We start from the raw sequence: 24,329 nt of genomic DNA on the forward strand, positions 1-24,329 counted from the left end.
ACCTCCAGCCACATACTTACTTGTTCTTTTCTGTCCGCTGAATGCATAATATTTGGGGCCTGTAGTCCACTGGCCTGCTGTAAAATTGATATCCAATGACCATGTAATCAACGTCCAACCACACACTTACTTGTTCTTTTCTTTCTGCTGAATGCACAATTTTTGGGGCCTGTAGCCCACTGGCCTGCTGTAAAATTGATATCCAATGACCGTGTAATCTACCTCCAGCCACATACTTTTTATTTTCTGTCCGCTGAATGCATAATATTTGGGGCCTGTAGTCCACTGGCCTGCTGTAAAATTGATATCCAATGACCGTGTAATCTACCTCCAGCCACATACTTACTTGTTCTTTTCTGTACAATGAATGCATCATTTTTAGGACCTGTAGTACACTGGCCTGCTATAAAATTAATATCCAATGACTGTGTAATCTACCTCCAGCCACATACTTACTTGTTCTATTCTTACTGCTGAAGGCATAATTTTTGAGGCTGTAGCCCACTGGCCTGCTGTAAAATTGATATCCAATGACCATGTAATCTACCTTCAGCCACACACTTACTTGTTCTTTTCTGTCTGCTGAATGCATAATTTTTGGGGCCTATAGTCCACTGGCCTGCTCTAAAATTGATATCCAATGACCGTTTAACCTACCTCCAGCCACATACTTGTTCTTTTCTTTCTGCTGAATGCATAATTTTTGGGGCTGCAGCCCACTGGCCTGCTGTAAAATTTATATCCAATAAAGGTGTAATCTACCTCCAGCCACACACTTACTTGTTCTTTTCTGTACGGTGAATGAATAATAATTGTTGGGGCCTCGGAGGAATTCCACACTAGTGACGACCACGTGTTTTTGAATTTCAACTATTATCATTAGTTTTTCTTTAAGAGGGGGGATTTCATTAGCTATGTTTTTAACCCAATTTAATATTTTTAGTTCTTTTAAGCATATGTATTTGACCTATATTTGTACTGGCCTTCACTAAAATTGATATCCATTGACCATCTAATAGACCTCCAGCCACATAATCACTTGATCTTTTCTGTACGGTGAATGCAAAATTTTTTGGGCCTGTAATATACTGGCCTGCTGTAAAATTGATATCCAATGAATGTGTAATCTACCTCCAGCCACACACTAACTTGTCATTTTCTGTACGTTGAATGAATAATAATTGTTGGGGCCTCGGAGGAATTCCACACCAGTGACGACCACGTGTTATTGAATTTCAACCATTATCATTAGGGGTTTTTTCAAGAGGGGGGATATCGTTAGCTATGTTTTTGACCTAATTTTATATTTTTAGTTCTTTTAAACACATGTATTTGACCTTTATTTGCACTGGCCTTCAGTAAAATTGATATTCATTGACCGTGTAATATACCTCCGGCCACATAATAGCTTTATCTTTTCTGTCCGGTGAATGCCTAATGTTTGGGGCCTGTAGTCCAGTGGTCTACTGTAAAATTTTTATCCATTGACCACATAATGTACCTCGAGCCACATAATCAGAATTTCTTTTATATCAGGTGAATACCTAATTGGTAAGACCCATACTCCCGTGGCCTAAAATAAAAATTTCTAGGGACCAACAGTGCACATTTTAGAGAATTTCCCTTTAAGATGCATAAAAATGTCCCCTGATTAGGACACATACTTTTTGTTGGAATTTTTGTCATTGATCCCCCTCTAGTATGTCACTGTCCATGTTGTAGGACTATTTGTGCACCTCTACTAAGTATTTGGTGGCTGCAAATATGAGCTGAAGGTTTTTCAGGTTTGTCTGCTATTAAAGTGAATGGGGCCTGCCGTGAACTTGCAGTTCGCTAACATTTGATCGCGTTCGCCAATGTTTGTCCATCACTGCTAGTGAGTACTGATGCGATCCAATGTCATATGTAAAACAAATCAACATACATAGCACAGTAAAAGAGTTGTAAACTATGGTGCATGATATATTTTTTGCTTAATTTGTTAATTTTTGATCTTCTTGTCACTTTTTTAAAGTGACCAGAAAAGGGGAAGGCTTAGAAGAATGGCCGTGGATTCATACAGCCAGCTGGATTTGCTATAACTTACACCAGAAACAGTTGCAATTCATAGCTGAAGTCTATGCAGGGTCATTACTGGCCCACCAGAATATAAGAGGCCCACACTGTGACAATATTGGACCCCTAGTTAAACAAGACTCTTAATATGGAGTGGGTGGGCCCTCAAAATCATTTTCTTTGGGCTTAGGTCTGATGCTGAGTCTACATGAGCCCCTAGCAGACTATGGGGAATAGACTTTAGTTTCTGGTGCAGAAAAGGGCCTAAGATATGACTAATTTATTAATAGGCATCTGCCTCTTAATAAATTAGGCTCACCTCACACCAGTGCAGGGAGATCAAGACTGGCATATGGGAACACCAGTTTTGATAAACCTCCCCCCATAGTGTCTGAATGGTTGTTCATGCTAGTGTAGTACAGTCTCAGTGTGTTTAGGCCGCAGGAAAGCATTACAAGAAGTTTTAACTTTAGTCATAACATTGGGGGAGATTTTGTAATCTTACAGAATTTTATAACCAGATTTCTTACAGTAGCTCAGGTTGGAGGATAAATTTGGTACATGGCTAAGCTCTGCATTATCTATTAGTTGGCTTACAGTAGTTTGAGACAGAATTTTACATTAGAATTGTGGGACAATTTTGATACAACATATCGCATATTAGTCCATGTCCCTTTTTCAAGAAGCCACAACCATTTTCTATTAGACCACATCCCTTGGTGAAATAGGTGGAAGCTTGCACCAAAAAATGCACCACTTTATGCCAAATTTCACCAGTTTGGACTAAATTGTGCCAAATGTTAGCGCTGTATTTTACAGTATCTAGGTGCAATGACATTAGTAATTGTGGGCCACTGCGTACATAAAAAATCCAATTGATTTGAGATAGGTAGTACTGAATTCTCTAGATATCAGGTCCAATAGGTTAACAATCATGACTGGGTCCAGAAAAATAGCTATCATAAATAAAAATCACAACACAACCTTTTAGTGTAGTGCATGTCACCATAAGAATAAAGAGCAGAATCACATTGCTATTCATATAACAATGACAACCTATTCAATAAATACTGTATATCAAATAATAAAAAATAGTGTCCCAATTCACTCTTAATATAAAAAAAATTCCCTCTAATATAAATTGTATATAAGCTTTTTATACCTATATCTCCAAAAATGCCAACCAAAACTAGGCATTATTTGCCTTGGTTGCAGTTGTCTGGAACTGTTTGCTAAAGTTATGTCTACTGCCCATCAAGAGCCCTAAATCTTTTACAATGGCCTTTTATTCCAGGGTTTTACTATCTAATACATCATTGTACATTTTGTTTCCCTAGCACAGGTGCATAACTATACAGTTATCCACATTGAACATAATTTAGAATTTCCCAGCCAAATTCTGCAAATCCCTCTGTAATATTATATTATGTTCCTCTACAACTCTACTCTCAGAAATCTTTAAAATGTCATTGATAAATACACTGCCTGTCCAAAAATAAAAAAATTGCCACCTGGATTTAACTAAGCAAATAGTTATGAGCCTCCTATTGGATAATTACTGCATGGGCGATTATCTTTCAGCTGGCAATGAGTTATTTAACCCCAACTGGTGCAATAAGTTGCTTCTCATTTATTAAACAACCATGTCGAAAGACATATCTCGCGGTCATGGAAAAGATGTTAGTCTGTTTGAGAAGGATCAAATCATTGGCATGCATCAAGCAGAGAAAACATCTAAGGAGATTGCAGAAACTACTAAAATTGGGTTAAGAACTACCCAAAGCATTATTAAAAACTGGAAGGATAGTGGGGACCCATCGTATTCAAGGAAGAAATGTGGCGGGAAAAAAATCCTGAATGATCGTGATCGGCGGTCACTTAAATGTTTGGTAAAATCAAATCGGAAAAAAACTACAGAACTCAGGGCTATATTTAATAGTGAAAGCAAGAGCATTTCCACACGCACAATGCAAGGGGAACTCAAGGGATTGGGACTGAACAGCTCTGTAGCCATAAGAAAACCACTAATCAGTGAGGCAAACCAGAAAAAAATGCTTCAATTTGCTAGGGAGCATAAAGATTGGACTCTGGAGCAATGGAAGAAGGTCATGTGGTCTGATGAGTCCAGATTTACCCTGTTCCAGAGTGATAAGCGCATCAGGGTAAGAAGAGAGGCAGATGAAGTGATGCACCCATCATGCCTCGTGCCTACTGTACAAGCCTGTGAAGGCAGTGCTATGATCTGGGGTTGCTGCAGTTGGTCAGGTCTAGGTTCAGCAACAGTATGTGCTCCAAGAATGAGGTCAGCTAACTACCTGAACATACTGAATGACCAGGTTTTTCCAACAATGGATGTTTTTCTTCCCTGATGGCACCGCCATATTCCAAGATTACAATGCCAGGATTCAGGGAGCATGAGACATCATTTTCACACATGGATTTGCCACTACAGAGTCCAGACCTTAACCCCATTGAGAATCTTTGGGATATGCTGGAGAAGGCTTTACCATCATCAATGCAAGATCTTGGTGAAAAATTAATGCAACACTGGATGGAAATAAATCTTATGACATTGCAGACACTTATCGAAACATTGCCATAGCGAATGCGGGCCGTAATCAAAGCTAAAGGCATTTTTTTGGCGGCGACTTTTTTTGGGACAGGCCGTGTATATTTAAGGATTTCTGTCATCAGAAAAATCATTATGTAGCTGGCTGACATTAGCGATATGCTAATGTCAGCAGAACATAACTGTATGACTTATATCTCCCTGCCTGCTCCGTTCGCGCTAAATAATTACTTCTATAATATGCAATTGAACCTTGAGGTGCTAGTAAGGCGTTGCTGCAGCACCTAGAGGCTACGTTGTCTCACCGTTTGGCACACCCTTGTAATGGTGATTGACATCCTCGGTGTCCTCCATGCCCCGCAAATCCCGCACCTGTGCCATCCATTTTAGTATTAGGCGCAGGCGCAGTGAGTGAAGGACGCCAGCAGGCGAGCATCCTTCACTCACTGTCACCCTAAACTTGGTGGTTCTGGTGTTACCAAAGTTCTTCTGGAAAGAAAGAGATGCAAATGAGCCCCTTCCTCTAATGCCACCAGATGTAAGGCAGCTGTCCTATAAATCAATGTACAAACCTTTAAAGAGGTTGTCCGGGTTCAGAGCTGAACACGGACATACCCTTATTTTCACCCAGACAGCCCCCCTGAGGCTAGCATCGGAGCATCTCATGCTCCGATGCGCTCCCGTGACCTGCGCTAAATCGCGCAGGACACAGGCTTTTTTCTTTTCAATAACACACTGCCGGGCGGTAACTTCCGCCCTGCAGTGTGTTCGGTGACGTCACCGGCTCTGAGAAGCGGGCTTTAGCTCTGCCCTAGCCGTTTTACTGGCTAGGGCAGAGCTAAATCCCGCCCTTCAGTGCCGGTGACGTCACCAGGGTGCCTGTCAGCCCCATGGAGAGCCCCGGTATGTCAACGGAACTCCTAAAAATGCCTTTGCCCTGCGCAATTTAGCGCAGGGAAAAGGAGAGCATCAGAGCATGTACTGCTCCGATGCTCATGTCAGGGGGGCTGTCGGGGTGAAAATCGAGGGATGTCCGGATTCAGCTCTGAACCCGGACGACCCCTTTAACTAAGCCTTGAAACATGACTCATCTGCAGCACCTCATCTGCAGACAGCTGTTTCGGGGTGATTGCCCGTCATCAGTGCAGAGCAGAGAGTACTGGCTTAACTAGGTGAGAGGCCTAAGCCAGGATTTACGGGGTGTTATCTCTCCTTGGTGACAGTGCCTTAATCAGCGTGAGGAGGCTTATACGGTAGGCCATACATGCTCCTCTGGAATTCTGGGAAGAAATGGATGCAAATGAGCTCTTAAGCTCATTGAAGGATAATTTGAACTCCCTTCACCATCTGCGCAGACCATTAAAGAGACTTCTCCAGGCAATGACTACATTTTCCTACATGGACACCTTTCTCCCTGTGTAGGAAATCTCATAGACCTGTACAGTCTGCAATTTTCCTAAGCATTAAATTAAAGAGAAAGTCATCTCATCTGTTCTAGTTGTAGGATATCTTACTTCCTAATGTTTGTGTATAGTTGTAGGCGCTAAGCTAAATTTTCATATGCAGTTCATTATTAAATGGCTTTTCTGGCACTCACAAAAATTAGCAAATGGAAAAGAATGTTATAAAGTAAGAAAAGCAATTATATTCTGTTCAACTCTCCATCATTCGACCTCCACTGGATTGATGCTCCCTGCAGTCTTCATATCTAGTGCTGCAGCTATGACTTGCCTAAATATCCCATTTGATCATAGCAGCCAATCACATGTAGTATAGTTGGCCAAGTCTTTGCTGCAGTTGCAGAATCAAGGGCCACCAGGAGTATTGGAGAAACAGAACTGAAACGGTGAGGGATTGCCCTGGTTAGTAATGTTTATTTTCTTATTTTAAGAAATTCCCTGCCTTTAGATAGATTTTGAGGTGTCAGAAACGTGTCCTAATAATTTCAGGCTCTATGCACTGTAGTGGGGGCACTGCGGCTGTAACTAAAGTGAAAAGCCCTCACAATTGTTACAGTGCTTACTTGGGCACAAACCTAATGCCTTTGGTAGATATTATATTAGATACTGTAATGTTCTTGAGGATGCTCCTAGCTGCCATGTGTTCTGCAAATCAATGTATCAATTTATTTTACAAAGTAACCCTAATTTAACATTTTGTATTTACCTAGGTGATTTCAACAAGTAAACCGGTTAGATATCGACATGGTGAACAGAAAAACATGACAGCACCAGAAGAAAAGATGAAATATCTGACTGTGGAGAAAGGTACTTTAAGTACAGAAACCCACTGTACCACAAAAATACCTATTTTATGATTCATGTCACCTTTTAACCATAACCTCTATTTATGTAATCTATTTATGTAACCTCTGAAAATCTGAATAATACTGGATAAAATAAGGGTAACATAATAATAATAATAATAATAATAATAATTTGAAAAAACTATAATTTATGAATATGTCTGACATAAACAATTTACCTGAAATTACAATGGAAGAATAATAAGTGCTCTGTATTTTTATGTATTGTTCCATGAGAAATGTTCTTTCCATTAAACAAGCATTAGGCAACCAGGGAAAAATAGACAATTTTGTCTGATTCTCAAATTTAAAACATTAATTTTATAGTTTTTGAAATACTTTAATAACTATTGACATTTCATATTTAACTAAATGCTAGACCTTAAAGTCAAACCTCTAATTTAAAGAAATAAAATATTAGGGACATGTTTGAACATCAGGTCCCTAATACGTTATAGTGTTATTAAAGGGGTATCTCACAAGGAAAATGGTCGACACATTTTTTGGCTGCAGCAGAATTCTTGCATAATAAATTTCCACCAAAATTTGGAGCATTTGTGGAGCAATTTGAAGTATCTCATTTTAGACAAATGCATGGAGAAATTAAGCCAAAAAGAATAATCCACTGTGTCTTATCTGTCGAGTGGGCATGGCTTCACAAGAAATGGATGTGGGTTAGGATGTGCCATTTTACATTTCCATCATCCTCCTACCTTCTGAACACCGCATACTGCCACCCCAATACTGGGCCCTCTGTGCTTCCTGATACTGTATTCCAGAAACAGATAGTCCCCTGAAGATTCTAGCATCACACAGAGAGTGCCTCCTTCAATAAATATTGACACAATATTGACACTTCAAACTAATTGTGTCCAGCAAATCTGACAGTAATAGTGCTGGAAGCATAGGGTCCCTCAAAAACAATTGTGCTCTTTCCCAACAGTAATAGTGCTCCCAAAAGTCCCACCAATAGTAATAATTCTCTTCCATAGTACCATTAGTAGTAATAGTGCCCCTACAGTGCCCCAGTAGTAGTACTCTTCCCCAGTGTGCCCCCGAAGTAATAATGTTGCCGATAGTACCAATGGTAGTAATAATGTTCCCATCAGTCCCCCAGTGGTTATAAAGCGCACCATAATTACCCCAGTAGTAGAATCCATAAAAATTCTTCCTGTAGTAAAGGTGTGCATTATTACTATAAGTAATAATGCACACCTATAGTGCTCCAGTAATAATAAAACCCAACACTGTGCCCTTCAGAAGATCTAAAACTACACAGTGTGCCCCAGTAGTACATATATCCCCAGTAGTAATTATGTTAATGATGATATATGCCCCAGAAGTAATAAAACACCATAATGTTTGCCAGTAGAAAACAAACACCCCCTTATAGTGCCCTAATGGTGCTAATGTCCACTTATACCATGTGCTGGTAGAAAAAATGTCCCTTATAATACAACAGTAGTATAAATGCCCCTTTGTGTGTGCCAGTGGGAAAATAAATTCTCCTTATATTGCCTCTGTAATATACATGTCCCCAATGTCCCCATAGTGCTCACTCAGATACTCACCTGCCTGATGCTTTGATGCAGGACCTTGTGTCTCCTGAAGCCTATCTAAATGAACAACAGGGCAGGTATGCCCAGGGCTCTGTGTCCTGCTGCAATGTTCTGAATGTCTGTCATCAGGATGCAAATCAGTTGAATATTGAGATTCCCTAGCAGCCAGCAATGAAACATTGCTGGCATCTAGGGCAATACCGCATACCGCAGGCTGAGAATTTATGGTCTAGACTAAGGGGATAATGTACTTTATTAATATATGACTTTATGAACTGCCTTTTTTGAGTGTTTGCTTGGCTGGAGAAACGAAATGGCGGGAGAAGCTGAATCTTCAAAAAAGATTAAATCTGCGAGCTGTACTACTAGAGCCAGGGATATGTTTAAAAAGATCTTGCCTCTGCCTATATTGCAGTTTCAGCAGTCTAGTGGGCATAAAGCTGCCTGTATGTTCTCTTTAGTATGTATGTTCTCATATATGCATAAGATTTTTGGGGAATGTACGTACTTAAAATCTCATGTCTCATTGATGGTTCTCAAATCTATGTCGGTGGTGGTGGGGGGGAGCATCTGATGATTTGGACTTTTTTTCTGTTCTGTTCTTTGGTTCACTGAAAGAAGCGGCACATAAGGTGCTTGCAAGATGCTGGTCTCCTTGAAATACATATGCACGCTCACCCGATCTGGTAGGATAATGGCCACCTATAAAATCTATGATAAAATGTATCACTACAGATGTGTAGTCTCTTGTCTTTCTTTAATCCATGTTCTAATTCACTAGGCTGCCCAAAACATGCACACTTTAATGACTTCGGTGAAACTATCTAGCAGCTAATTGGGGAGCTATACATGTATCTGCTTATGTGCTTTAATGTATTTAGGAAATCTGCATATTTTTTCATATGTAATAAACTGCCTTCATAAATTAGTGATTAGCATTCTGCAGCCTAAAGAGTTATATGCTGCAACTTAATTTTATAAGTGAATTTTACAATGCAGTCTACTTCCCATTTAGAAGCTACTAACAATTGTCAATGGCAAACATTTACTAATGTGAGTGCACTTTTTGGAGCAGCACAATTTGGAGGTTTAGTCTGACAATGGGTATTGCTTAATGAGAAAAGGTGTGTCCTAATACAGTATTCAACATTTCATCCCAAAATTGTTCTACAATTCAGGTATAAAATTCAAACTAAGCCAACCAAGAGTAGTTAGGGAAAAGTGTCTAGCAATGAACCAAGTTAATAATAGAGCCTGAGCTATGGTGACATATATGGTGCATGTGTAGATAGTCTATCTAAGGGGGTAATGTATCAATATGCAACTTTTTGCTCTTTTTTTTCAGTACTTGGTTTGAAGTCAGTTTCTGTGATAAATTTACAAAATGTCACATGTAAATTTTACCTATGCATTTTTCAGTCTAAAGTGTAGTCAGATTTATTACAAAGGTTCCATCAGTTTGTACTCCACCAGGGGACTGGAGTAGACGTGACTATTTTTAGACTTTTTGAAAACAGTCTCAGATAAATCTGGCAAAAAATTTAGCTCTGCTCATAAAACACATGTCCTCCGCTTAGTTAATACAAACTGCCAGGCTTGGTGTAGAATAACCTAAAGAAATGAAAAATATGTAATAAATGCTTACTCCACTGACAAAAAGGACAAAATCACAACTTTTTTTTCTGACGGAGCTTGTTACATTTTCTCCTAAATTTACACTATCTATAGGATTAGTAAATTTGCCCCATTGTCAATAATTCATGTAGAACTTTAATTTATTCTAAATTCTAGACATTAATTACAAAACCAAATTACATAATATCAATGACTCATTGTTTATGTATAAGAAATATACACATTTGCAGTAGAATTTTGTGGAAGGGTTTGGTGAGGGAAAAGCAATTAGATAGAAGGACAATTAAATAATAGCCTTGCAATTGTTTGCCAACAATTTTTTAAAGCAGATCAATTCACACTGTGTCCGTATTTGAAGTAAAAACTCAACAGTTTATTTTGATTCAATTGCAAATAATATTTGACAATAAAAGAAAATGATACAATAAACAATACGCAATGACACTGCCATTGCTTTTATTTATTTTCATTGCCTGGAATAATTGTTCCCCAATGGAAAGAAAGGATTTTTAAAGTCTTTTCTCTTCTTTACATGTTGATTTTTCACTGGTGGCATCTTAACACAACATGTACAGCTTAAGGCATGTGTTTATCTCCTGGAGAAAGACTGCATGTCAAATCATATTACTTATAGACAGTGAATCTTAGGTAACATGAGAGTGTCTACCGGATAAAAACCTTCATCTTGACTTTGTTTTGACTTGCAATTATGTTGATTTGTAGACAACTCAGTCCTGTGGGTTTTAAATTAATCTCCATAGTTTTATAATTATTGCATTTCAGTATTTGCACTAAACTACTAAACGGTATGAGGTAATTTGCAACTCTTATCAGCTTCCTAGAGTTTTATCTTTCAATATTAGTACTGCAATAGAAATATGACAGCTGAGCCCCTGCTATATATGCCAGTACATGCCATACACTGATGCTGGCGTATTAACCTCTTGTATTCTGCGGACAACACTGACCACAGCATGCACGGAGATTGCAGAGGGCAGGAGTACCCTCCCCAAACTATTAGGTCCCCGTGGTGGGGTGATGGGACCACGATGGCTTGAATGGTAGCCCGATGCCTTACACAGCCATTGGGGCTGATGTCCTACAGAAGCCTATGAGATTTAGCCAACAGTCTGGGTCTCATAGGCACTCTGTCAGTGTAAAAGCTCACAGGCAATACATTACAATACACAATATAATGTAATGCATTGTAAAGGGGATCAGACTACCAAAGGATGAAGTCCCACAGTGGGATAAAAAAAAAATTAATAAAAAAGTAAACAAAAAGTAAAACAAGAGTGTTTTTCAAAAGTCCCTTTTCCCACATAAAATACATATAAAATTGTAAAAAAAACAAAAACAAAACAAAAACATATTAGGTATTGCCATATCCATAACGACCAGCTCTGTAAAAATATCATATGACCCATCCCTTTTTTTTTTTTGTAAATATTTATTAAAATTTTTCAAGTTATACATAAATATTCAGCATCATCTTATTTATACATTACATATCTTCCCCCTCCCCCCACCCCCGACCTATTAGTTGCTGAGAAAAAAAAAAAGGGAAAGGAAAAACAAAACAGAAAAAGAATAAAAAGTTTTTCTCCTACTCCCCCCTCCCCCTCCTCCCGCACCATCCCCCCACGGACCCGGCCACGCCCCACTAGGCTCAATTTTTATTTAACCAACTCTGCCATAACCTGCCAAATCTGAGTTTTTTCTTAAACCCAACCAGATGGAATTGTTCTCTGATAAGCGACAACCTAGTGAAGTTCTCCCATTCTTTAACTGTGGGAACAGTATTCCCCTCCCAATGTCCAACTACACGCTTCCTAGCTTGGAACAATAGTTGCGTTGCTACCTCTCTATGTTGTGGGGCCTGCACTCCGTCCATCACCCCTAAAACACATGTCTAGGTACTATAAACTGGTGATATTCCTCTATTTTGTCAGTAATCTTTACCCAGTAATCTTGAATTTTTGCACATGTCCATAGTATATGTATATCGTCCACTCCTATCTCTCCACATTTCTGACAGCTAAACACTTTGGTTTTATAGCACTTCATTAACTTCTTAGAGGAGAAGTAGAGACGATACAATATATTAAATTGGGTTAATCTGTAGGAGAAATTCTTCGAGACCCTATTCTTCTCCTGTATAGCCGACTCCCAAAAATCTTCTTGTACGGGATTCAAGGCTCCCTGCCATTTATGCGTCAAATTTTCAACTGCTCTTCTGTTATTTTTACGGTGTGACAAACATTGTTATATTCTTGGGACCAGTTTCTTACCAGATGTTAGCTTAGTTATATTGTCCAGAGGCTGTGGTAAAATAGAAATTTCTGTACCTTTCCCTATCATCTTATACAGTGCGTGTTTTAATTGGAAGTAGAAAAAACTCAGCTCTGTATTTTCCCATTGGTATTTCCTTTTTAACTCTTCATAGGGGATGATATTCCCCTCTTCCCATACCTGGCCTAGTGTATATATTCCATGTTTCCACCAGACCGTCTGTTCAATTGCCTTTAATTCTGTGAGGCTAGTATTGTCCCAAAGTATGGTATCAAAATGAAATCTAGTTTGGGACCATAATTCTTTTGCCGTCTTCCAGTTTTTAGCCATCAACACAATTAAAGGTATGCATTTACAGCCCTGTTGGGACAGAATACCTGTGTCCATGATTTGGAAGATGTTACATTTTTCTAATCTTTTACTTATCCTTGCTATTATTTTCTTATTATAGCTTATAGTCCATGGAAAAAAATAGAGTTCCAAATCTGGTGCAGACAATCCACCTTCCTTCTCATGGGTACATAGTATCTGTGCCTTTATCCTCAGCTTTTTCTCTCGCCATATTAAGTCGGTTAGTAAGCTGGCTATTTTTTTAAAATATTTTTTAGGGATTATCACTGGTGTATTCCACAAAATATAATTCAGGGCAGGTAGTAGGCACATCTTTACCAGAGAGATTCGTCCTGCCATACACAGGTACAGTCTTTTCCATAACTCTATTTTTTTCCTGCATTCCTGAATTTTCAGAATCACGTTCAATCGAAAGTAGTCGTTGTGATCTAGGGTGATCTGATTTCCCAAATATTTGACAGGTTCATTAATCTTCTTAATTTCCAGCATTCCCGGACTAAACTCATTCAAGGGATCAATCGGGATACAAGCTGACTTGGACCAGCTTATACTAAGTCCGGCATATTTACCGTATTGTTTGAATACTTGAAAGATCCTTGTAAGTGATCCGTGTGAACCCACAAATAGCATGATGTCGTCCGCGTATAGAGCGATTTTTTCCTCATATGTACCGTATCTAAACCCCACAATTCGCGGGTCTTGCCTGATCATATCCGCAAGTGGCTCAATAGCTATAGCAAATGGCAGAGGAGAAAGGGGGCATCCCTGCCTAACCCCCTGCCGATTGGTTTGCTACCCGAATGTTCTCCGTTTACTATCACCCTCGCAGAAATTTCAGTATACAATAGCTTTACCCATGCAACAAATTGGTCCCCAAGTCTCACCTTCTTCATCACGTTAAACAGAAAGGGCCATTCTATCGTATCAAAAGCTTTTGAGGCGTCTATAGTTACTATCAGCCGTTCTCCACAATTTGTAGGTTCAAACTGGGTATTCACAAAATATCTCATAATATTCTCTGTAGTAGTTTTCCCTGACATGAACCCCGATTGAGCCTCATGAACAAGCACCGAGATCACACTCCTGAGTCTGGTTGCCAGGATTTTGGCTAGAATTTTATTATCGGTGGTAATCAATGATATAGGACGGTAAGATTCCATTAAGGCTGGGTCCTTACCTGGCTTCAGAACAAGTGTAATTAAGGCCTCTCGCATGGAATCTGGCAGCTTCCCTGTCTGTTTCGAGGTCTCCCACATCCTAAGCAGTTTCAGAATTAGTATTTCTTTATATTGGGCATACACCTAAAACGGGATTCCGTCCATTCCTGGGGTCTTATTCTTTGCTGTCGCTTTTAACATATCCTTCACTTCTAGAGGGGTTAAGGGGTCTTCAAAGGACTTACTTTGATCTAATGTTACCTTCGGGATGATGATTTCATCCAGAAAGTTTTGTATTTGCTCTGAATTTTTATTTATCTTACTACTGTAAATATCGGCAAAGTATTTTTGAAGTAGTTCTATTTTAGTAGTTTGTTCTGTATTTTTAAGTCCCAATTCATCCACTAAACAGTGGATATACTTATTCTTGTTTGTTTGGGTCGCTGCCAGGGCTGCTAGTTTTTTCCCGGGTATATGTGCGTATATATAATTATCCCTTTAATTCAGAGGCCTTATCTATCCAAGCAGTATAATTTTGCTCTGTGGGATTTTCAATATACTTTTTTTCCCTTTTTTCTATCTCGTTTTCCCATTTTTTTATTTTCTCTCTTGCTCCTTTCTTATATATTGCTGTATATTTTATAATAATCCCTCTAATAAAGGCCTTGGCAGTCTTCCATATCATGTTAACCGTCGATGATCCATCATTCATCTAAAACAAACTAAGTTATCTTGCCCGAGATCTTGCTGTGTATATCCAACATATTTATCCATCCCATATTTATATTCATCTTTCTTTTTTTAATTATTTGTGTTCTAATTTTAATATTAATTGGATTGTGATCCGAAATTCCCCATCGCCCATATGTCACCCCTTCTATTTCTAGTGAGCCTTTCTTATTTGTGAAAGCTAAATCAATCCGTGATAGGCTTCTGTGAGTTTTTGAAAAGCACGAGTATTTCCGTGAGTTGGGGTGCATAACCCTCCAAATATCAATCCATCCAATCTCTTTAGTGACATTCTTTAATTTAGATCCCGTACAGGGCCCTTTAATATTCCCTATTCTTCATCTATCTAGGCTTGCATCCATTACATTGATGAGATCTCCCACCACCACTAGTGATTTATCCCCTGCATTAAGTGTAATCTCATAAATTTTTAATAGGACGTCAATTTTAAACGGTGGCGGTAGGTACACACTTGCTATTAACCATGCCCTTCCTTCTAATATACAGTCTATCAGGACATAGCAACCTTCCTGATCTGTAATTACTTTCAGTATTTTTATATCTATATCCCAATGTATTAGTATACTTACTCCTCTAGCGTATGCTGAATATACTGAATGGAAAGCATGTTGCATCCATGGTCTACCCACCCCATCCATTGTCTCACCCATCAAGTGTGTCTCCTGTAGGCAGACAATAGCGGGAAGTGACCTATATATTGCGTCAAAGACTGCAACTCTCTTTATGCCCCTACTCAGCCCCCTGATATTCCATGAAACGATTCTCATAGATTTCTTTTATGTTCTTAATCCTACCCCTCAATCGGGTACCCCCGAGCCCCCGGTGGTGTGGCGGCGCATAGGCAGTGGTACCGGGGGGGGGGGGGGGAGACGAGAGGATGGGGAGGGAAGGACCCCCAAAAAAAGGAAAAGGGAGAGAAAGAGAAAAGGCTATTTTTGGTTACTTTACCTCACAAAGAATGTAATATCGAGCGATAAAAAAATCATATGTACCCCAAAATATTAGCAATAAAACTATCCCCTTATCACATTTATTTCAAAATGGGATCACTTTTTGGGGAGTTTGCACTGTAGGGATGCATCAGGGGATCTTCTAATGTGACATGGCAATTTAAAATTATTGCAGTGAAATCTGCTTTCCAAAATCCATATATTGCTCCTTCTCTTCCGTGTCCTGCTGTGTGCCCATACTGCAGTTTACAACCACATATAGGGTGTTTTGGTAAACTGCAGAATCAGAGTAATAAATATTGAGTTATGTTTGGCTCTTAACCATTGCCGTGTTACAGGATAGAATGGATTAAAATAGAAAAGCTTCCAAATAAAGTGAAATGTAAAAATGTCATCTCCATTTTCCTTTAATTCTTGTGGAACAGCTAAAAGGTTAACAAAGTTTGTAAAAATCAGTTTTTAATAACTGGACTCCCATATTGTTGAATGGATTAGGCAGTGGCTGAGGGACAGGCAACAGAGGGTTGTAGTCAATGGAGTATATTCAGACCAAGGTCTTGTTACCAGTGAGGTACCTCAGGGATCTGTTCTGAGACCCATATTGTTTAATATCTTTATCAGCAAAATTGCAGAAGGCCTCAATGGTAAGGTGTGTCTTTTTGCTGATGACACAAAGATTTGTAACAGGGTTAATGTTCCTGGAGGGATACACCAAATGGAAAAGGACTTAGGAAAACTAGAGGAATGGTCAAAAATCTGGCAACTAAAATTTAATGTTGATAAGTGCAAGATAATGCACCTGGGATGTAAAAAAAAACAAGAGCAGAATATAAAATCAGTGATGCAGTCCTAACCTCAGTATCTGAGGAAAGGGATTTAGGGATCATTATTTCAGAAGACTTAAAGGTAGGCAGACAATGTCATAGAGCAGCAGGAAATGCTAGCAGAATGCTTGGGTGTATAGGGAGAGGAATTACCAGTAGAAAGAGGGAGGTGCTCATGCCGCTCTACAGAGCACTAGTGAGACCTCATTTGGAGTATTGTGCTCAGTACTGGAGACCATATCTCCAGAAGGATATTGATACTTTGGAGAGAGTTCAGAGAAGAGCTACTAAACTGGTACATGGATTGCAGGATAAAACTTACCAGGAAAGATTAAAGGACCTTAACATGTATAGCTTGGAAGAAAGACGAGACAGATGGGATATGATAGAAACTTTTAAATACATAAAGGGAATCAACAAGGTAAAAGAGGAGAGAATATTTAAAAGAAGAAAAACTGCTACAAGAGGACATAGTTTTAAATTAGAGGGGCAAAGGTTTAAAAGTAATATCAGGAAGTATTACTTTACTGAGAGAGTAGTGGATGCATGGAATAGCCTTCCTGCAGAAGTGGTAGCTGCAAATACAGTGGAGGAGTTTAAGCATGCATGGGATAGGCATAAGGCCATCCTTCATATAAGATAGGGCCAGGGGCTATCCATAGTATTTAGTATATTGGGCAGACTAGATGGGCCAAATGGTTCTTATCTGCCGACACATTCTATGTTTCTATGTTTCTAACTGGTCCTTAAAAAGTGGGTTTTGGAATTTTTCTTACAAATTTTAAGAATTGATTCTAAAATTCTAAGCCTTCTAATGTCTTAAAAAATAAAAATGGCATTTACATAATGTAGACATGTGGAAAATGTAACGTACTAACTAGTTCATGAGGTGTCACTATTTGCCTTAAAAGCAGAGAAATTCAAATTTATTTATTTTTTTCTAATTTTCTATAAATTTTAGTTTTTTTTATAAATAAAGTTGAATTATATCCACTCAAATTTACCACTATTATGAAGTATAATGTGCGACAGGAAAATATTCTAAGAATGGCTTGGATAAATAAAGTATTAAAGTACTCCCCTCCGGGGAAGTTGTTTGTTCATTCCAAATTACGACGTAAGGTGTTTCGAGGAAAATCATTGTACAGTTCTTACAGGACACCCTGGGAGCAGATCTACAGTCAATCTCATTTCTCGTAGATTCTGGTGGCCAGGGTAGCTTAAATGTGTTGAAGGCTATGTGTCAGCTTGTGAGACTTGTTCAGGAACTCTACTTTCGTTGTCCAACCCATCCCGACCTTGGACTCATTTGTCCATGGACTTTATCACTGATTTGCCGAATTCCTCAGGAAAAACTGTGATTCTGGTGGTTGTTGATCACTTCCGCAAGATGTTCCACTTTATAGCATTATCAGGTCTACCAAATGCTAAAACTCCCACAAGTGTTTGTCGATAACATCGTGAAGCTATATGGTATTCCCTCTGATGTAGTGTCTGATAGGGGGACTCAGTTTGTTTCCAGATTCTGGAAGGCGTTCTGTACTTACCTGGGGGTACAATTGTCCTTCTCTTCGGCCTTTCATCCTCAGTCGAATGGACAGACTGGAACGCACTAACCAGAATATGGAGACTTATTTGAGATGTTTTGTCTCAGAGAATCAGGAGGATTAATCTTCATTTTTGTCTATGGCCAAGTTTGCCATAACTTACCGTAGGCAGGAGTCTACTGATAAGTCACAGTTTTTGGGGGTATTTAGGTTCCATCTGCAGTTTGGCACATTTTCTGGTACTGAGTATTCTGGTATACCTGAAAAGGAAATATTTTCCTATTCTTTGTCATCTATTTGGTGAAAAATATAAAATAAGTATAAATGGATGGCTGACAAGACACGTATTAATGGTCCAGATGTTGAAGGTACCTTCTTGGAAGTTGGGTGCAAGGTTTATTGGTCTATATAAGATATTTGCCATTGTTAACCCAGTAGCCTTTAGTCTTGAACTTCCACAGACTTTAAAAATTCATAATGTTTTCCACAAATCATTGCTGAAGAGATATATCAAACCTGCTGAACCGTCTTCCTTGCCTCCCGCTCCTGTCATGGTGGACGATAATCTTGAATTTCAGATCGCCAGGATAGTGGACTCACAAATTCTCCTTAGATTCCTTCAGTACCTCGTTCACTGGAATGGTTACAGTCCAGAGGAGAGAAAATACTTTCACATGGCCCATCCAGATAAGGTTGGTCCTGGGTGTCCAGAGGGGGTACTGTCACGGTCCCTCCAGTGACAGAGGTTAGAAGATCTGAGAGACTTGATGTATGTTAGGTTATCTGACAGCCTATCTGTTTTCACTTGCAGTGTTATTGGTAATGACCACACCTCTTGTCTCAGGTATAGCTTGTGGTCATTACTGCTCCTTTATTTAGTCTAGACTCACACTTCATACCATGCGGTTGATATTCTCTGCCTGGAGTTGGAAGAGCTGGTGTGTGGTCCTCATCTGAGTTCCTCCTTATCCATTTTCTATTTAAGATAAGTGTACTTAATTTGGTATTTTGTTGATCCCATTTGCTTGTTGTTTACTAGGCCTTTAGGGAGATGCTGGTTCATTCATCTTGGAAGGAACCAGTAGTCTCAGACCCTGTCACTAATCCTAGGGCTTTTCAGGGTTACAAGGGCCTAGGTTTATAGTGTATAAATATTCCCACCTTCAGGGTCTATTCATACTGACAGAAATCAGGGCTAGGTTTAGGGTTTCCTTAGGTGATCACTATTTCCTTTTCCATAGCCTTGAGGCCTAGTTCCTGGTCCTTTTACTTCTGTTGTCATCCTGGTGTTCCACCCCTCCCCCTACACTGTGACAGGTAGATAGTGTAGATAAAAATTGGGATATAGGAGGGGACAGTGGGGATTTAGTGGGGGCTTGGGTTAGTGAGGAAAGTAGGAAAAAGACTGCAGAACTGTACACCGATGAAAAATAGAGCTGCTGGTACCAAGAACCTGTTGCATCAACCAAGGTAACCAAAAAATCATATCTATTCACTTTACAGGTAATAGTAATTTAAAATGTATTTTCACAAATGCCAGTTAGCTAGCAAAAAGGGGGAGCTGTAGGCTATGGTACTAGAAGAACACATAGATATAGTTGTTGTGGCTAAAAACATGGTTAGATTCTTCGCATGACTGGACTGTTAATATTGAGGGTTTTACACTATTTAAGAAAGACAAGGTCAATAGAGAAGATGGTGGTGTATGCATTCATGTGTGGAGTGATCTGAAGACAAGTGTGAAAGAGGCAATTGTGGGTGCTGATGGTGATGATGTTGAAACCTTATGGGTGCAAGTTCAAAGGGATATAAATAGAGTTGAGCGAACACCTGGATGTTCGGGTTCGAGAAGTTCGGCCGAACATCCCGGAAATGTTCGGGTTCGGGATCCGAACCCGATCCGAACTTCGTCCCGAACCCGAACCCCATTGAAGTCAATGGGGACCCGAACTTTTCGGCACTAAAAAGGCTGTAAAACAGCCCAGGAAAGAGCTAGAGGGCTGCAAAAGGCAGCAACATGTAGGTAAATCCCCTGCAAACAAATGTGGATAGGGAAATGAATTAAAATAAAAATTAAATAAATAAAAATTAACCAAAATCAATTGGAGAGAGGTTCCATAGCAGAGAATCTGGCTTCCCGTCACCCACCACTGGAACAGTCCATTCTCAGATATTTAGGCCCCGGCACCCAGGCAGAGGAGAGAGGTCCCGTAACAGAGAATCTGTCTTCATGTCAGCAGAGAATTAGTCTGCATGTCATAGCAGAGAATGAGGCTTCACGTCAGCCACCACTGCAACAGTCCATTGGCATATATTTAGGCCCAGCACACACACAGGCAGAGGAGAGAGGTCCCGTAACAGAGAATCTGGCTTCATGTCAGCAGAGAATTAGTCTGCATGTCATAGCAGAGAATCAGGCTTCACGTCAGCCACCACTGCAACAGTCCATTGTCATAAATTTAGGCCCAGCACCCAGGCAGAGGAGAGAGGTCCCGTAACAGAGAATCTGGCTTCATGTCAGCAGAGAATCAGTCTTCATATCATAGCAGAGAATCAGGCTTCACGTCACCCACCACTGTAAGAGTCAATTTTCATAAATTTAGGCCCAGAACCCAGGCAGAGGAGAAAGGTCCCGTAACAGACAATCTGGCTTCATGTCAGCAGAGAATCAGTCTTCATATCATAGCAGAGAATCAGGCTTCACGTCACCCACCACTGTAAGAGTCAATTTTCATAAATTTAGGCCCAGAACCCAGGCAGAGGAGAAAGGTCCCGTAACAGACAATCTGGCTTCATGTCAGCAGAGAATCAGTCTTCATATCATAGCAGAGAATCAGGCTTCACGTCACCCACCACTGTAAGAGTCAATTTTCATAAATTTAGGCCCAGAACCCAGGCAGAGGAGAAAGGTCCCGTAACAGACAATCTGGCTTCATGTCAGCAGAGAATCAGTCTTCATATCATAGCAGAGAATCAGGCTTCACGTCACCCACCACTGTAAGAGTCAATTTTCATAAATTTAGGCCCAGAACCCAGGCAGAGGAGAAAGGTCCCGTAACAGACAATCTGGCTTCATGTCAGCAGAGAATCAGTCTTCATATCATAGCAGAGAATCAGGCTTCACGTCACCCACCACTGTAAGAGTCAATTTTCATAAATTTAGGCCCAGAACCCAGGCAGAGGAGAAAGGTCCCGTAACAGACAATCTGGCTTCATGTCAGCAGAGAATCAGTCTTCATATCATAGCAGAGAATCAGGCTTCACGTCACCCACCACTGTAAGAGTCAATTTTCATAAATTTAGGCCCAGAACCCAGGCAGAGGAGAAAGGTCCCGTAACAGACAATCTGGCTTCATGTCAGCAGAGAATCAGTCTTCATATCATAGCAGAGAATCAGGCTTCACGTCACCCACCACTGTAAGAGTCAATTTTCATAAATTTAGGCCCAGAACCCAGGCAGAGGAGAAAGGTCCCGTAACAGACAATCTGGCTTCATGTCAGCAGAGAATCAGTCTTCATATCATAGCAGAGAATCAGGCTTCACGTCACCCACCACTGTAAGAGTCAATTTTCATAAATTTAGGCCCAGAACCCAGGCAGAGGAGAAAGGTCCCGTAACAGACAATCTGGCTTCATGTCAGCAGAGAATCAGTCTTCATATCATAGCAGAGAATCAGGCTTCACGTCACCCACCACTGTAAGAGTCAATTTTCATAAATTTAGGCCCAGAACCCAGGTAGAGGAGAAAGGTCCCGTAACAGACAATCTGGCTTCATGACAGCAGAGAATCAGTCTGCATGTCATAGCAGAGAATCAGGCTTCACGTCAGCCACCACTGCAACAGTCCATTGTCATAAATTTAGGCCCAGCACCCAGGCAGAGGAGAGAGGTCCCGTAACAGAGGATCTGGCTTCATGTCAGCAGAGAATCAGTCTGCATGTCATAGCAGAGAATGAGGCTTCACGTCAGCCACCACTGCAACAGTCCATTGGCATATATTTAGGCCCAGCACACACACAGGCAGAGGAGAGAGGTCCCGTAACAGACAATCTGGCTTCATGTCAGCAGAGAATTAGTCTGCATGTCATAGCAGAGAATGAGGCTTCACGTCACCCACCACTGCAACAGTCCATTGGCATATATTCAGGCCCAGCACCCAGGCAGAGGAGAGAGGTCCCGTAACAGAGGATCTGGCTTCATGTCAGCAGAGAATCAGTCTGCATGTCATAGCAGAGAATGAGGCTTCACGTCAGCCACCACTGCAACAGTCCATTGTCATAAATTTAGGCCCAGCACCCAGGCAGAGGAGAGAGGTCCCGTAAAAGAGGATCTGGCTTCATGTCAGCAGAGAATCAGTCTGCATGTCATAGCAGAGAATCAGGCTTCACGTCAGCCACCACTGCAACAGTCCATTGTCATAAATTTAGGCCCAGCACCCAGGCAGAGGAGAGAGGTCCCGTAACAGAGGATCTGGCTTCATGTCAGCAGAGAATCAGTCTGCATGTCATAGCAGAGAATCAGGCTTCACGTCAGCCACCACTGCAACAGTCCATTGTCATAAATTTAGGCCCAGCACCCAGGCAGAGGAGAGAGGTCCCGTAACAGAGGATCTGGCTTCATGTCAGCAGAGAATCAGTCTGCATGTCATAGCAGAGAATCAGGCTTCACGTCAGCCACCACTGCAACAGTCCATTGTCATAAATTTAGGCCCAGCACCCAGGCAGAGGAGAGAGGTCCCGTAACAGACAATCTGGCTTCATGTCAGCAGAGAATTAGTCTGCATGTCATAGCAGAGAATCAGGCTTCATGTCAGCCACCACTGCAACAGTCCATTGGCATATATTTAGGCCTAGCACACAGGCAGAGGAGAGGTTCATTCAACTTTGGGTAGCATCGCAATATAATGGTAAAATGAAAATAAAAATAGGATTGAATGAGGAAGTGCCCTGGAGTCCAATAATATATGGTTATGGGGAGGTAGTTAATGTCTAATCTGGACAAGGGACGGACAGGTCCTGTGGGATCCATGCCTGGTTCATTTTTATGAACGTCAGCTTGTCCACATTGGCTGTAGACAGGCGGCTGCGTTTGTCTGTAATGACGCCCCCTGCCGTGCTGAATACACGTTCAGACAAAACGCTGGCTGCCGGGCAGGCCAGCACCTCCAAGGCATAAAAGGCTAGCTCTGGCCACGTGGACAATTTAGAGACCCAGAAGTTGAATGGGGCCGAACCATCAGTCAGTACGTGGAGGGGTGTGCACACGTACTGTTCCACCATGTTAGTGAAATGTTGCCTCCTGCTAACACGTTGCGTATCAGGTGGTGGTGCAGTTAGCTGTGGCGTGTTGACAAAAGTTTTCCACATCTCTGCCATGCTAACCCTGCCCTCAGAGGAGCTGGCCGTGACACAGCTGCCTTGGCGACCTCTTGCTCCTCCTCTGCCTTGGCCTTGGGCTTCCACTTGTTCCCCTGTGACATTTGGGAATGCTCTCAGTAGCGCGTCTACCAACGTGCGCTTGTACTCGCGCATCTTCCTATCACGCTCCAGTGCAGGAAGTAAGGTGGGCACATTGTCTTTGTAGCGTGGATCCAGCAGGGTGGCAACCCAGTAGTCCGCACAGGTTAAAATGTGGGCAACTCTGCTGTCGTTGCGCAGGCACTGCAGCATGTAGTCGCTCATGTGTGCCAGGCTGCCCAGGGGTAAGGACAAGCTGTCCTCTGTGGGAGGCGTATTGTCATCGTCCTGCCTTTCCCCCCAGCCACGCACCAGTGATGGACCCGAGCTGCGTTGGGTGCCACCCCGCTGTGACCATGCTTCATCCTCATCCTCCTCCACCTCCTCCTCATCCTCGTCCTCCTCGTCCTCCAGTAGTGGGCCCTGGCTGGCCACATTTGTACCTGGCCTCTGCTGTTGCAAAAAACCTCCCTCTGAGTCACTTCGAAGAGACTGGCCTGAAAGTGCTAAAAATGACCCCTCTTCCTCATCCTCCTCCTCCTCCTCCTGGGCCACCTCCTGTTCCATCATCGCCCTAAGTGTTTTCTCAAGGAGACATAGAAGTGGTATTGTAACGCTGATAACGGTGTCATCGCCACTGGCCATGTTGGTGGAGTACTCGAAACAGCGCAACAGGGCACACAGGTCTCGCATGGAGGCCCAGTCATTGGTGGTGAAGTGGTGCTGTTCTGTAGTGCGACTGACCCGTGCGTGCTGCAGCTGAAACTCCACTATGGCCTGCTGCTGCTCGCACAGTCTGTCCAGCATGTGCAAGGTGGAGTTCCACCTGGTGGGCACGTCGCATATGAGGCGGTGAGCGGGAAGGCCGAAGTTACGCTG

At 41.2% G+C, this 24,329-nt stretch overlaps 1 protein-coding gene across 1 annotated transcript in view; it reads left to right on the top strand.

Annotated features, from left to right (window-relative positions):
* The window catches only part of MYOM2 (myomesin 2), a 419,263-nt gene that overhangs the window by 355,094 nt on the left and 39,840 nt on the right, over positions 1-24,329 (top strand). The window contains exon 39 of the mRNA XM_044289251.1: positions 6,795-6,891. Coding sequence (XP_044145186.1) covers positions 6,795-6,891 — 97 coding nt within the window. The remainder of the gene's footprint in view (positions 1-6,794; positions 6,892-24,329) is intronic.

Source organism: Bufo gargarizans, chromosome 4, assembly GCF_014858855.1.
Source record: "Bufo gargarizans isolate SCDJY-AF-19 chromosome 4, ASM1485885v1, whole genome shotgun sequence".
NCBI lineage: Eukaryota > Metazoa > Chordata > Amphibia > Anura > Bufonidae > Bufo > Bufo gargarizans.